This window comes from Fimicolochytrium jonesii, assembly GCF_025526975.1.
Source record: "Fimicolochytrium jonesii strain JEL569 chromosome Unknown EV422scaffold_3, whole genome shotgun sequence".
NCBI classification, from domain to species: Eukaryota; Fungi; Chytridiomycota; class Chytridiomycetes; order Spizellomycetales; family Powellomycetaceae; genus Fimicolochytrium; species Fimicolochytrium jonesii.
In genome coordinates, this window is record NW_026515670.1 from 52,742 (window position 1) to 67,478 (window position 14,737).

A 14,737-nucleotide genomic window follows, 5' to 3' on the forward strand; every position below is an offset into this window, starting at 1 on the left:
TTGTCTGCTGTCGAAGTGTCGAATCCTCTGGTGAAAGCGGAGCGGGGCTTCGCAAAGAGATGTCACCGCGCGGCCTTCCCGTGTGGCCACGTTTTCGAACCTCGAGGCTTTATGCCCGGCCGCCCCAACCCCCATCAGCCATCCCCACCAACAACAGCCATCAACAACACTGCAGGGAACTGAAAACTGCTTGCCGTTGTTTGGGAGTTACACGACCTGTCTTTGTGGAAACATCATCTTGGAAACTATTAGTTCCGACGACGGCCCGAAGCGCAAGCCAATATGTGGTGCATGCAGTATTTCATGTGAGTTTCTGGCCGTCATCTTCTACACATTTCAGCTAATGCCCGAGGAAAGCCGCTGGGCAGGCGGAGGCGCTATGTGGGAATTGTCTCGTGTGTGGAAGCGACGGAGGGGGGGATCTGCACCCATTGTAGTCAGGGTGCCTTGTCTTCCCCAAACGACTCTTGCTGACGCCATGCCCCCTTTTCGGTCGACACAGCATCCTGTTCCTAGTCCCCTTCCCCCGCGCGCCCAACTTCTTCCTCCTGGCGTATCTGTTCTGTCTCTTCATTTCGCATAAGCCATGTCTATACTGGTAAGCTACCGCACGCTTGACTCCAGGAGGGCGAACAGCCCCCGTCCAATTCTTCCGCCTCCCTAACCTCCGCCCGTTGTCTCGATTCCTTCACAACAGCTCACTGGTCATCTTTGCCCTCCTCGCCTCCTCGTGCAATTACTACACGCCTGTGAGCGGCGAGGAAGACCGCGGGCGGTGCTGGGTTGAGCTGGATCCGCAGTTTTTGTTCACGGGGCGGGGGAGGGAGCCGTGGGGGATGGCGGGGAGTTTGGGGGTTTTGGGGTGAATGGGGGGAGGGGGAGCGCAAGGTGGGGGCGGGAGTGCCTCCATTCCTCTGCGTAGAGTTCTTTTTTGGGAGAGAGGGGCGCGGTGGGTGGGGATGAGATGAGGGGCTGGGAGAGAAATGGTGGAGGGGCTGAATCTGCGAAGCTATCGGCGAAGGCAGCTGTGGCCCCGACGGCATGCGCTGCGAGCGTACGCACCATCTACTACCGCCATGCATCTCGCCGTACAGCGTCAGCCACCTCATCTGGCCTTTCGGCCAATCGCGAACCGACGGCCCCAGCCCCTAGCTGTTTAAGCGCCGAGTTGCTCTGATCGCAGCCTGATCAGCGGGCCCGTCACAAGCGTCCTGGCCGGCCGTCAACCACGCAGGCCATCACGGCAGATGGGTCATCCAACTGCTGCTTTGGAGTGCGGGTAGCAGAGGACACCGGTAGGAATCCCCACCCGCAAGTCCCGAATGCGCTCACTCCGTCGGGAAACGGAGAACGAAACTACGGCGTTCGATGCACAATCCAGTTCTCGATTAATTACCAATACACCCGACAATACCCACAAGACGTGCTGCTTCCGCACACCATGGCCGTCAGCCACCTGTCACGCCCCGTGCAGACACCTCACTGATACCGGGGTATACCGTCACTGATACCTCGGGCATCATTCCCCACTTGTACCTAACAACCCTGCATCGTGTACATTCACCACACTCATACCACACATACGCACATCACAACACGCTTCTCAACACCCAAGCATACATTAGCACCTGAATCAAAACGTCTCCTCGTTTTTGGGATATCATAAATACATATTTTTCGTTTATATATAAACATCGGGTCGTCTGGCATACGTGGCGAGGCGGGAGGAGTGATAGTATGTACAATCGGAAGGTCGGTAAGAAGGGGTGGAAGCGCAAAATTGTTTGTATATATGGGGAGCTACTACTAGCTTCCTGATGCGCATCCCCGGCATCTGTGATGATTGCGGGATGAACTTTGATTAGACACCATGACCCGAATGTGCGCCTACCCAGGTCTCCCATGTCCACCATCCAGACTCGCCACCCGATACTCACCCACAATGCTGACACTCAATCGGCTTATCCTCCCCGATCTTCTTCTTGGGCACTCTACACACACACGTCGTCCCAAAATTCGTATCCCTCGGCTGCATGCACCTCAAGCAGCACAGCTTCTCGTACCCGGGCTTCTTCCATTTGGCAATCAGGTTGGCGTCCGCGTAGCCTTCTTTGCAGCAGTAGTCGTACAGCTCGCGCGAGATGGCTTTGCGCCGGTAGAACATGTCGTAGATGTAGCGCGAGCGTTGGTGGTGTAGACGGAAGACGGGCCACAGGGATTCGACACGGCGTTTGCCTTCGTGGGATTCGTTTTCGGCTACGGGGAGGGAGGGTACGTTGAGCTTGATCCGGGTGTGTTTTATGAGATTTTGTCCCGCCTGCTCTCTCATGGGTTCATCCACATGCTACCGCTGCCGTAAATAAACCATATGCTCCAACTCATGATCCCTTTGGCATATCATCCCCGTATCCATCCTTTCCAACTTCTGCAAATGCCGTCACCGCAACCCAAACACCAACACGCAATCCACCGACCCTACCTTCACGCATCTTAGCCTGCAAGTCATTCAACGTCGGCTCCAGCAGCTCCCACCCTTCCGGTGGAGGCTTCCTCCCGCGCTTTACTTTGGGCATTTATGACGGTGTGTGGTGGTTGTAGAACGGGGGAAATTAGTCGACTCGGTTGGCGGACGGGCGACAAGGCCGATTAGGCGGATTTCGTTGAAGGAGAGGTCCGTGAGATATTTGATCGTGGGAAAAGATGTGGTGGCCGCGTGTAGTTGTCGAGGTGGATGGTGGGAATACCTGTACCTACAGCCGATCTGATTGCGAGTACGGGGCTCTCTGGACGCAATGTCGATGGTGGGGAATGCACTATAGTCTATGCTGTGAGTACGTGGCGCAGAGTGGCGCAGTTGAACGGTCGCCGAGGGAGCTGTAGAGCTGTAGCCTGCTGGACATCGCCATCTGGTACTCAACATAAGACGGGCGCAACACTACCGCTTTGCACCACACATCCCATAAAGCACAGCAGTTTGTTTGATATGAGTAAGATATCGGTCGAGGCAGCAAGTACAGTACGTACAGTATGCGTGCAGAGTGCCCCCGGAGCGTTCCCTACTGGTTCCCTACGCGACTGAGATGCTGCATATGGAGTATGCAACTTTCGGCCAAACTCACGGGTCCACCAAACTTCGGGTCGAAGAAGCTCAATTCATGCAAGATATATTTTGCGTCTCGCCAAAAGCGTCCAAGGCAAAAGAAAAAAAGATGTGAAAAACGATCTACAGGTATACAAAGACGCCGCTAGAGGAAAACACCCTCACTTCGGCGGGATATCATCCCACATCTCTACGCCCGAACCTTCTCCCCAACCCGCTTCTTCAACACGCCATCAAACTCATTACTCTTCTCATCCACAATCCGGAGCGTCGGCGCCGCAGCGGGCAGGGCTTTCGTGCCGTTGACGTGGTGGTTGGGCGCTGCAATGGTGGGACGATCAAAGTTCTTGGCGAGGGTCTTGACGTTAGAGTTTGCAAGGCCGAGGACGAAGAGGAAGTAGCGCCAGCGGTTGGGTTGGGAGATGGCGGTGGAGAGGGTCCAGAAGAGGAGTTCACCGTAATTGTCTGATGGGGTTAGATAGGGGTGTTGATGAGTGTCGGTATTCCGATGAATAGGGATTTGAAGGATGAGCAGAACTTACAGAAGGAAAGCCCAGCAGTCTTCCGGTCATAACCACCCCACCACGCCGGCTCGACCCCCTGACTACGCCACTCCTCCTTCTTCATATCCAGCGCCTCCTTCGGCGTGCGGTCCCTGACCCACTTCGCCGCCTTCTCGGCCGTCGGCTGCGTCTTGGGATCCAACAAGAACATGACAAACAACCTCGTGAGCAGCCCAATGTGGATATGCCCCGCGGTCGCCACGGCGTCGACGTACGCGTCGTTCAGGAAGAGCATGGTGGGGTAGTTGGGCGGGAAGGCGACGTTGAACAGGTTTGGCGGTTTGAACTCGTCGTTGGATGGGGAGGAGGCTACGCGCCACACGTCGTCCTCGATGAAACTCAGCGTAGGTTTCTTGAACCCCGTCGCGAAAAACGTCACGTCCGCCCCAAGCTCCACATCCCCACCCTCCCCGGGGTCCTTATACGCGTCCCTGTCGATCATACTATCCGAGTCCCACTCGATCTTGCCGACTTTGATGGAGTGGGATTCAAAGTTCTTAATGCTGCCGCGGATGTAGCGGATCTTGTTTGTGCGGATGAGTTCGAGGTAGCGGGTGTTGAGGCAGGGGGTGGAGGAGAAGAAGGGGCGCGTGGGGGTCATTCCGCGGAGCTCGGTGCCGTACCAGTAGCGGCGGATGAAGGCTTCGACGAGGAAGCCGAGGGCGGGGGGAATCATGCTGGCGAGGGTGCTGAGGATTATTCCACGGGGCATGATCCACTGGAAGTGACATGAAGCAAAATATGAGTTTGGTGGCCGGGATAGGAAACGGATGGAATATCAGAGAGTTATCAACGTACCTTGTCGTGACGGGCAACAACGGTCAGGTCAATCTGCCCAGGGCCGCTTCCAAGACGGGACTCATCGCCATCAAGACGGTTCAAGACGTAATCAATAACCTCAACAGCAGAAGCTCCACTGCCAAGAACCACAATCTTCTGTCCCTTGCGGAGGTCCAAATCCACCTTATCCATCTTGGAAGTGTGCGCCTGCAAACCCTGATACTTGTCCTTCAACCCCTCAAACGGCGGAATAAGAACCTCATCGCAAGTCCCGACTGCCGAAATGACACCATCGTACACATCCGTCCCGTTGACCGTATACGTCTTTGTCTCGGCATCGTACTTGACACTCTTTACAACGGCATTAAACCTCGTCCTGCGTTCCAAATCATACAACTTCCACACCCGCTCCAGCTCCCTCAGGATATCATCGCGATGCGGGAAATCGCGGTGGAAACGGACGATGGGGTGGAAGCGGTAGAACAGCGCTTGGAATTGGAGCGAGGAGGTCTTGTTGACGCGGGACCAGACGCCGCCGATTGTGGGGGATTTCTCGTAGATGACGACTTCGACGCCGGCGGAGCGGCAAGCGGCTGCGGCGCCGACTCCAGTGATGCCGGCGCCGATGATGGCGACCCGGGGACTTTTGGGGTTGGGGTTGCAGTGGGTATCGCTTGAAGGCAAGAAGGGGTACCTATTGGAAATGAAGTGAAGGTTGGTTAGCAAAGCGAAGGTTGATTGGTTGGTTGGTTGGTTGGATGGTTGAAAACGAACACCCTGATGAGGGCTGATGAGCGGAGGATTGCGTGGCGTAATGTGGCTCGCTGCCGCTCGCGATGGGCGTTTGCGATGGTCGCGCTCGCTATCGCTCGCTTCGCAGTCGACACTCACCAAGGTTTCCCCGCCGCCCAAGCGAGAATGGACGAAACCCAAGTTGCGACAATCAGATTAATATAGACCAATGCCGAAATGACGGTAGTGCCCAGTGCAGCAGGCGAGTAGCCGATGAGTTTGGGTAGGCTCACCGCCATGGTTGCGTCGAATCAGCGGGGCGTGTAGAGATAGAATCAAGGCGGTAATGACAGCAATGCAAGTGTTCCAATGGTGCTTGGAGGGTTATTGCGGGGGCGGAGAACAGCGAAAGTCCTTTGCCTTTTTATACACTTCCGGAAAGTGGGGTTGGAGGGTGGCCAGGGTGATGCGAAAAGGAAGGCGGAACGTTCCGGGGCCGGGGGTGAGTGACACTGGTGGTGGTGGTGGGTGTTGCAACGCCTCGATATGCACAAAGACGTCTCAGAGTGCCAGGGAGCATGCGCTGGTGATGTAGGAAGCAGCGTCATCCAACGCCCACGCCGTTTCTGATGCTCGCACGGCACGCGAAAACGCTCAGCTGCCTACTAAAGCTTGAGGCACGGCAAGCAGCGACGTCCATCCGAGGCCCTTCTCTCTCTCTCTCTGTGCTTGTGCTTGTGGACGGCCAGCCACATCCAATCCAGGAGGCTCCCGATGACATCACGCGTGGCTTTGGCTTTCACGTGCAAGCAAGAACATTCCTACGACGACGTACGAGCATTCACGGAGCAAGCAAGCGCCACCGATACGGAAAAGAGCGGCTGCTCCATTTAAACGCATTCTCGAGTCACGGGCCAACATATAAACCGACACACGTGACTCTTCGCTGATCTGAGTTCCTCCTCGCATTGGGGAATTGACAAATGGATCCCCCGCTGCCAAAGTGGAGCGGACGACCTTTGGACATTTCTCGACCGCCGAAAAGTGAACCCCCCCCCCCCCCCCCCCCCTGAACTCGCTCGTTGTGGGGTATCAGGCAAACCGTCTCTTCATTTATACCACCCTGCTCTCCGCTGCCTGGACCAACCTTGTCACCGGACTGCTGAAAAGTTCGTGGCAAAATTCTTCCGGCTCGATTCTCGTATACCAGTTCCCTTTGTGAGACGAGTCACTAGCCGCAATGCCTCAGAACGAGTATATTGAGGAGTCGATCAAGAAACATGGTCGCCGACTTGATCACGATGAGCGCAAGTAAGTAGTCGCTCCGACTGGAGGCCGTCTGCGGTCAAGCAACCTGAAGTTTGGCGAAACCCAAATTCCCACAACATCCGTTCTGATTTACTCTACTTTCCATAGGCGTAAGAAGGAGGCCCGTGAGGTGCACGCCCGGGCGGCTCACGCTCAGAAGCTTCATGGTCTGAAGGCGAAGCTGTACAACAAGAAGCGTCACAACGAAAAGATCCAGATGAAAAAGACGATCAAAATGCACGACGAACGGAACAACAAACACAAATCCGACGACCAGCCCGTGCAGGAAGGCGCCGTCCCAACATATCTCTTGGATCGTGAGAACCAGTCCCGCGCCAAGGTGCTCTCCAACATGATCAAGCAGAAGCGGAAGGAGAAGGCTGGGAAGTGGCAGGTTCCTTTACCGAAAGTCAAAGGAATGGACGAGGCAGAAGTCTTCAAGGTGCTGAAAACCGGAAAGAGGAAAACCAAACAATGGAAGCGTGTTGTCACAAAGGCGACATTTGTGGGAGAAGGGTTCACTCGTAAGCCTCCAAAGTACGAGCGCTTCATCCGACCCATGGCGTTGCGTTACAAGAAGGCACACGTTACCCACCCGGAACTCGGCGCGACGTTCTGCCTGCCTATCTTGGGCGTGAAGAAGAACCCCAGCAGCCCGATGTACACACAGCTGGGTGTGATAACGAAGGGTACCGTCATTGAAGTGAACGTCAGCGAGTTGGGGCTTGTGACACAGTCTGGGAAGGTTGTCTGGGGTAAATACGCGCAGGTCACAAACAACCCGGAGAACGATGGGGTATGTAATCCTGTAGTCGATGACAGTGCAATGTCGAGGAACTGTACTAATCGATTCCATCTCTCGTCCTACAGTGCATCAACGCCGTTCTTCTCGTATAAGCTAGCTTAACCGAAGAAAGCTCACGATACTATCATCCCTCTCCACTCTACCATCCGCCCTTCTGGAAACGTGCCGGTTCTCGGAGTTCACATCAACATCCCTGTCCGCTGAAGCCTACCCATCCACCCACTGGACGCATTCCAACAACGACGGCGCATTCAGTCCACCACTCCACCCCATCCCGACCCTGCATTCTGAACTATTCAACCAAATAGGAATCCCCGGGCCCATTTTGTTTTCTGCAGTATATTCGTTTTTGTTCATGCCCGCATTGTATTTAAATATGTTTTGTCTCGCCTGCGATTTGGAGGGTTCTGTGGAAGGAGCGTTCGAGTCGGAGGGGTTGAAGATGTGTACTGTACTTGGGAGGAAACTCCGTAGTTGCAACGCCACAGGAATGTAAACACCACAGCGCTTCATGCAAACTCAGAGCCTCCCCAGAGCCTCCCGTTTCTCTCTGAGTTTGCGAGATAGTATGATGGGACAAGGGCGGGATTGAGAATTATGCCATCTCCAACGTCACAACTAGGCATTACAACTTTTCCTCGAACGACAATTGTAACGGGATTAGGAGGTGACCGTATCAGCAAAGAGGCAAACTGAGCGGGCGTCAGGACCATCAGAAACCATGACCAGCAAGATGCGGAAGCCAGCATCACTTCACCCGGGCTCTGGAATTGATCATCAGAAGCGTGAAGGTGTCGACGATCAAGGCAGGATTCGGCATCATATCCCACTCTATGGAGAGAGCCGGTGAATTCCTCACAAATGGACGCACCGACCGTCCCGGTTCAGTGGGTGGCTATTTATGCAGCGAGGGGAAAGTGCGCACCCACTCTGGCTGGCTTTTCGGCTAATGTGTGATATGGGTGTACAGTATGATCTGGATATGCAGGCTAACTATCACCCGCCAACCCAGCGTTTTGGGGTACATGGTACAGTTTATTTGAGAACACAACATGCTCCCGATTGATTACCTACGTGAAGAGCTGTCTGAGGAGCATCAGATATCTGCGTTTGGAAGAACCGAAACATCAACCCTATGTGAAAAGTGCCTGCGAGCATGTCCTGTACTCACGCTTCGCTTGGATCCAAACATCAACTCTGGAGACTAGCAAATGGTCAAGTCTCTGAAACGGAGGCATCAGATATCAAAACTCTGGTGGTGGAAGTGTTGAGATGAGAGGTAAAGGCTGAACAACGGAAGGTGCAGATATCGTTGGTAGAAGTGTCGGGGGTGTACCTCAGTGAGTCAACAAACTGTCAAGTGATTCAAACAAAAGCGTCAAATATCAAAACGGAAATGGGGTGGTAACTCAGTGGTAGAGTGTCTCGTTCGCATCGAGGAAGCCCGGAGTTCAATCCTCCGTCACTCCACGTTTCTTTACGTTTCTTTGTTTTTTTCTTCTTCAATTTTTGCCTTGCGTCATGCCTTTCAAGCTCACTCAATGAATGAGTCTGTCCTTCTTGAGGTGCGTCGAGGGGTCCCATATATACTGTACGCCCCAGCAGTCGGCCAAAAACAACAAACATATGAACCCAACGAGTCATTGCGTTCGAATCGCCTTCATCTCCGGCGGCGAGCTAAAGAGTCCCCCAACTTCGTTTTGGATCCCTTTCGATATGGCAAATATATTGCGAAAAGTTACTGGACAATACGGAGCAAAACGCTGAATGATGGGTCCCGAAAACAGACATGCAAGGCAAGAAAGTACAAATGTGACGGGATGAACAGGTAGAACGCTGAATGCCCATCGGGTCACAACGAAAGTCGAGCACATAGAATGGGTACAAGAAGCTGAGAAAAGGTCAGAACCCGAGGGATCGATGCGGATCATTGGGTCTCCTTGATCTCCTCCAAGATGTTCCTGTATGCCGAACGAGAGAGAGAGAGAGAGCGAAAAATGAGAAGGGGCGTTCCAATATCCGATCCCACCCAGATAGCAAATGCAGGACACTTACAAAGGGATCATTCCAACCTTTCCTCTGTTCAAATTGCTCACCATCGCCCACCCATCGGCAAAGATCCGTTTCTCTTGCACGATATCGCCAGGACTCGCCTCAATCTCATCGGGTTGCGAGGGGGTCGAGTTCCAGAGAACCTTGTACCTTTTATGTGTCGATGCCGGAGACGCCGGGACGGGAGAGTCCGCATCGCCGGTGTTATCACCACCGGGGTGGGACGCGAACGCCGAGTTGAGGGCGGCGCCAGTGAGCGGAGAGTGGGCGCGGCGGCGAGAGTCGGAACGGTGTGGGGTGGCCGGCTGGTTCCTCACGGATCCCGGGGCAGAGCTGCGGGAGGCGGAAGCGCCTGCGGCAACCTGGTCGTTCTTTCCTTTTGCCAGAGGTACGGCGCGGTTTTCGAAATCGTTCAGGAGATCTTTGTTCTGATCAAAGGAGTGGTCTTTGCGGTGGCTGGAGGCGGCTGCTGCTCCGGCTCCGGCGGTAGACGATCCGCCGGGGGTGTGCGCTTTGCCCTGTGCCACCTTGTTCTCGAATTGCGAGTTCAAGCTGTTGTCCTTCTGGCCGGGATGTTGCTGATTGCTGTAGTGAGCCAAGGCCGCACCCGTCGCCGCACCACCGGCGGTTGCAGTAGCCGCTCGGGAAGATGGACTATCACTTGCTGGAGCCGACCTCTGGATCATCTGCTCGCTGGAGGTGTCACGGTATCCGTTGTGCCCAGTTGCGTGATGGCGGTGTCCATCCTTGTCATAGTACCCACTGGACCTTCGTTTCAATTCACGTCGACGCACCGCCCACGCACCAAGAAGGCAGCACAAAGCACTGCCGCCAATGATGGAGAAGGCCAGAGCGCCAAGAGCCTTGCTTTGGTAGTCCGCGCGGGCGGCGCGGGGGTCTTGCGTGTTTTGAGTTTGAACGGAAACGGTGGAGGCGGAGGTAACGGTGCTCGGGTCTGACGAGCCGCCGGTGCCAGCAACAAATGGAAGAGGGACTGGGACGTTGTTGTTGCCAGAGTCGGAGCCGGTTTGCGCTGCTGCAGTCGGTGAAGATTCAGCTGGTGCTGCAGACGATGCGGCGCCGCCGCTGCCAGCAACAACTGGAAGAGGGACAACAGCGTTGTTGCCAGAGTCGGAGCCGGTTTGCGCTGCTGCAGTAGGTGAGGATTCAGCGGGCGCTGAAGAGGTTTCGACAGTGGCGGCAGGTGATGATGAGGGTGCAACAGCTGGAGCAGCTGGAGTAGCAGAGCTTGCAACAGCCGCGGCGGCGGCAGAGGTGGAGGGCGCCGAGACAGCCGCAGAAGACGCGGGCGAGGCCGCATTAGCGGCCTGCAACAAGTTCCCGAGCGATGAAGTACTGGGCGCCCATCCGCTGCCACCCGAAGCGGCGCTGTTGAAGAAGTTGACGACAGGGTTGGTGGCACCTTGACCGCCGGCGATGCCTACGAACTTGTCGGCGATGTTTGCAATTTGAGCACCGGCGCGGTTACCGGGCGATGCGGTGGAGCTTTGCCGGCGGTGGATGGAATTGCGACTAAGAAGACGCGCTGGGCGGGTTGAGCGACGAGATGGGGAGGTGTTGGAGGAAGATGTGACCTTGAGAGTTGTGTTGCTGAGAAGGTAGATGTCTGGACGGCATGAGGCATTATTAGTGAGAGCCTTCCGAGTAATCCTAATATAGGAATCGCATATATAGAGTGGCTGCGAGACTGTGACAAGCAATACGCACCACCATGCTCCTGCCCTTGGTCGTCCACCCCACCAAATAACGCAATTTGGCTTCCAACTTTGACGCAGCTTCTTCCCCTCCTCGCCAGATTCACACCACTGATGGAAGAAGTCACTTCAGCCCAGTTGTTGGAAATGGTAGAGTAAACCCAGGCGTCGTTGAGGAGTTTGTTGCTATCTCCGACGCCGCCAAAGATGATGAAAGCAGTGTCGTTGAGCGCAGTGGCACAGTGCTCGGTCCTTCCAGCGGGCCAGGAGTCGGTGAACTGCCGTTCGGCTTGCAGATTGGAGAAAGTGACTTTGTGCAAGTCTCCTTGAATCGACGAAGATCCTTGTCCTAGATAGAATAACGACTTTTAGCTAACCGAAATTTAAATGCGAAAGACCCGAATCCCGGAAAATCACACTCTCACCTCCAAAGATGTAGAACGCATTTCCAAGAGCTACCGACGAGTGATTGCTCCGTGGGACGATGTCAGTGTTGGTGTTTCCGCCCCATGTGTTGCTAGTGGGGTCGTACGTCGCAATTCCAGACGCGAAGCTTTTAGACCCAACCGATTGACCACCTAGAACGATGTGAACTGCTTAGAAGCGGGGATCTCTCCAACAGTGATCAAAAGAGACGTTCTCCATTGCTTACCAAAACAGTACACCTTGTCACCGGACTTGTCGTATTCGCAAGTCTGGCCCACCACTGTTAGGCGGTTGGCTGTACCACTGCTGCTCCTTGAGGCAGCGGACTGGATGGACGCGACTTGTTTCGTCGAAAAGTCGAAAGAGGTGATGTTCGACCCAATGGCTCGAAGTGCACGCGCATAGGCCGAACCTAATGCACATTGATATTTTGAGACATGTTAGAAGTGGCGCAAATGGGAGCCTGGAAGGGTGCCGGCGCCATCAAATCATTACCTGAGCCAGAAGCCGGAGCACCGCCAATCAACAACCATTTGTTGTTTACCACGACGCTAGCAGCGCCGACACGAGCATACTGAGTCGATGGCAGGTCCTGCGCGGACGCGATCTGGGCTCCAATCGTAGCTGCCAGGGCAGTGATGGCAACGATCGTCGTCGGCGGGGCCATGATGAAGAATATGGTGTATGGTTGATGCTGTGGTGGTTGCTAGACTGGACGTTCTACGTCGTATGAATGCAAACCACTGGATCTGGATAGCGATGCGTTTGCTACTTCACTTGGAGCGACCGCTTATAAGCAGGAGCGAAGACCCTGTGCCTTTCCTTGATACACCGTTAGAGATTTGGCCCAGCCAAGAAAACGCACTACGGAAAGGAGGCGGGACTTCAGGGAGACCCTGCTGTTTATACGTTCAAGGAATAGCCGAGACATGAAGGTCTCCATGATGTCCATAACACAATTACAAATGTTGTGCCCTGCTCAAAGCCGTAGGAACAGATCTCCAATCGAGCATGCACACGTCCTCTTGTGCATCATAATAGGCACGTCATCTTAAGACTCTTTCAGCAGGTAAGTCCGGTTCGGCCGGGGTTCGGCTATGACGCACGGGATCTCATATGTCTTCCTCGATCGAGATTCGTGTCAAGAGAGCTCATATAGGCAGGTGAGCGAACTGTTTATCCATGTAGGTTAAGCTTCATGAAAGGATTGAGGACTTGTGTTTGAGAGGGAAGCCCGACTGGGGCAGGTAGGACGAGCAACTTAACGCTCCACGCGTCGTCGATGTGCGGAAACGAGATCGTCTAGTAGTACTGTAATGCGGTCCTGGGAGACTCTTTGAATGTGCTTGTATAGCAGCTGTCAAGTAGCCTCGAAAAGGGCCGTCCCGAGGCGGGAATCACGCAGATCTGCGGGTTCTGAGCAGGGGAATCCGTCTCATGCGGCGGCAAAATTTCTGTAGTCTGTGCGGCAAACGGCGGCAAAATGAACAATCCCAAGTCTTTCATCTATTTACGTAGAGGGTTTAGCAACCCTTGTCACCTTCATGGCGAACGGAAGCCCCACCTGTGCCGTTTTAGACTCTGTCTTCGCGGTGCCTTCATTTTGGGCGGGCGGAGTTGCTTATGTCAGCAAACGCGAGGCGGCACTGTCGCATTTCCCGTCAACTCTCCCGCCGACCGGTCTTCCCTTTCATCCGTGCAGGACGTGCAGCGCACGCCGTGGGCCTCTTGCAATGGCAGCTGCTGCCACGAGCCGTGCGTGGCATTTCAAGCGAACTGCACCGCTTGCCATGCAACCTAAACCCTTTTTTGTTCGTCGCGTCTGTCTCGGCCGTCATGGCTCGCACGATTCCGGCAAGGAGCAGTCTTGGCTGTAAACACGAGTGACTTTCTCCTCGACAGCGTCTCCGCAACCACTCACAGTTGAGATGTGCTTGGGCGCACGTAATGATACATTGCTTGAAAAGTGCTCGCATTCAGGGGCGAAACACACATGAAAAGATATCCCGTCCAGATATGCCACAGATGCAACTCTCAGATCCAGCCTGAGAGCTTCGTTAAAGCTCACTCTGCAACTTTTTGGAACAAAGCGTCCTGGAGCCTTCCTCCTACAGCACATAGCACTTGAACAGCCAGAATACATCGTACCTACCGGAAGGGCGGCAAGATCCGCAGAGGCGAAGAACAACTCTATACAGGATAGGCGGCTTGTAAATGGTGTGTAATTTAACTTCTCTTCTGGCGGGTGGGGCGGGGTGTGCCGCACCAAACGAGGCTTGCCGCACGGCATCAAAACTCTCCATGCGAAAATATCTCGAGCATTGTCAGTCACTTCTAGCTCGGACAACTTCATCCAATTTCGCATATTTGTTCATTACCAGGCGCTTTTCAGCACGGACTTGGACTTCCCAGACGACGTATTCGCTACACTTCTACATCCGGATTCCGAGGAACCAGCCGGCCCTACCAATATTGACGATCTACTGACAACCTTCAATCTCGAGGAGATTGTCCCCACCCAAGCGGTCGCTACATTACCGTTGGATCTTAACGGACCATTACCGGTTGTTGCGACAAAGTCGCTACTTCCAGCGCTTTTAACGAAGGCCAGCTCTTTGCTTGGGATTGCGAGAAATAGAACCAGAACGATAGCCGCTCCAGGCAATGCAGGCCTAGGATCGCTAGAGATCACCACCACCGAGCCTGCATTTGACGATGGCTTTAGTACCACTGAGCTGACAACACGAACGTTTGACATTCCTCAACCGACGTCCAGTCCACCCAGCCGGACAGCGCCGCCTTCACCGATCACGGACGTGCGAACGACGGCATCCGACTTCCGGACAACGACACAGAGTGAGGTGTCGTTCGCCGCCTCCAGCGATTCCCCCTCCCTCACGCCTGCATTTGGCGCCAGTGGTACGACTAGCTTCGTGCCGCTTGGAACTACTACAACCACTAGGGCCTTCGAATCTACGGAAAAGACAATCGGAATTGGCTCTGGAACGGTTTTCTCAACGACGAGCCGTGTCGGTGATAGTATACAGCTTTCGAGCACGAGAACACGGCCAGTCGGCATCGGTAGCGTCGCAATAGCATCTTCCTCTGTGGAATTCCCATCCCCAGCCTGGAGCACAATTGGGATCACGCATCACATTCCCAGCATCACGTCAACTCCACTCTCACGAACACGTACGACCATTGCTGAGACGGGGGACTCTTTTACGACACGGACAATTTCGGGTGGGGGGATTAG

General features: G+C 54.6%; 6 protein-coding genes and 1 non-coding gene across 7 annotated transcripts; 3 read left to right on the forward strand and 4 right to left on the reverse strand.

The window, feature by feature from the left end:
• Positions 1-282: 282 nt before the first annotated feature.
• EV422DRAFT_564118 (uncharacterized protein) lies at positions 283-866 on the forward strand (the record flags this gene model as incomplete). Its single annotated transcript, XM_053072161.1, has 3 exons — positions 283-305; positions 503-598; positions 698-866. 3 exons carry the CDS (start codon positions 283-285, stop codon positions 864-866), a joined length of 288 nt encoding a protein of 95 aa, XP_052928492.1.
• A 779-nt stretch (positions 867-1,645) lies between these two features.
• On the reverse strand, positions 1,646-2,778 carry EV422DRAFT_516200 (G10 protein). Its single transcript, XM_053069367.1, has 3 exons — positions 2,480-2,778; positions 1,938-2,256; positions 1,646-1,834 (listed from the first exon to the last, which is right to left on the reverse strand). Exons 1-3 carry the CDS (start codon positions 2,571-2,573, stop codon positions 1,807-1,809), a joined length of 441 nt encoding a protein of 146 aa, XP_052928493.1. The 5' UTR covers positions 2,574-2,778; the 3' UTR covers positions 1,646-1,806.
• A 512-nt stretch (positions 2,779-3,290) lies between these two features.
• EV422DRAFT_503603 (uncharacterized protein) lies at positions 3,291-5,474 on the reverse strand (the record flags this gene model as incomplete). Its single annotated transcript, XM_053068357.1, has 4 exons — positions 3,291-3,565; positions 3,643-4,381; positions 4,462-5,137; positions 5,335-5,474. 4 exons carry the CDS (start codon positions 5,472-5,474, stop codon positions 3,291-3,293), a joined length of 1,830 nt encoding a protein of 609 aa, XP_052928494.1.
• A 796-nt stretch (positions 5,475-6,270) lies between these two features.
• EV422DRAFT_233519 (ribosomal protein S8e/ribosomal biogenesis NSA2) lies at positions 6,271-7,438 on the forward strand. The gene is made up of 3 exons (XM_053065572.1): positions 6,271-6,486; positions 6,592-7,279; positions 7,354-7,438. The coding sequence occupies exons 1-3, from the start codon at positions 6,416-6,418 to the stop codon at positions 7,378-7,380; spliced, it is 786 nt and encodes a 261-aa protein (XP_052928495.1). The 5' UTR covers positions 6,271-6,415; the 3' UTR covers positions 7,381-7,438.
• Positions 7,439-7,797: 359 nt separating this feature from the next.
• EV422DRAFT_503605 (uncharacterized protein) lies at positions 7,798-8,480 on the reverse strand (the record flags this gene model as incomplete). The annotated part of the gene is made up of 5 exons (XM_053068358.1): positions 7,798-8,052; positions 8,160-8,183; positions 8,214-8,234; positions 8,363-8,392; positions 8,460-8,480. The coding sequence occupies 5 exons, from the start codon at positions 8,478-8,480 to the stop codon at positions 7,798-7,800; spliced, it is 351 nt and encodes a 116-aa protein (XP_052928496.1).
• A 206-nt stretch (positions 8,481-8,686) lies between these two features.
• On the forward strand, positions 8,687-8,758 carry EV422DRAFT_t18. The gene has a single exon. It is a non-coding gene; the product is annotated as a tRNA-Ala (tRNA).
• Positions 8,759-9,135: 377 nt separating this feature from the next.
• On the reverse strand, positions 9,136-12,363 carry EV422DRAFT_233645 (uncharacterized protein). The gene is made up of 6 exons (XM_053065573.1): positions 11,977-12,363; positions 11,708-11,893; positions 11,481-11,633; positions 11,069-11,404; positions 9,344-10,967; positions 9,136-9,249 (listed from the first exon to the last, which is right to left on the reverse strand). Exons 1-6 carry the CDS (start codon positions 12,146-12,148, stop codon positions 9,216-9,218), a joined length of 2,505 nt encoding a protein of 834 aa, XP_052928497.1. The 5' UTR covers positions 12,149-12,363; the 3' UTR covers positions 9,136-9,215.
• Between the last annotated feature and the right edge of the window lie 2,374 nt (positions 12,364-14,737).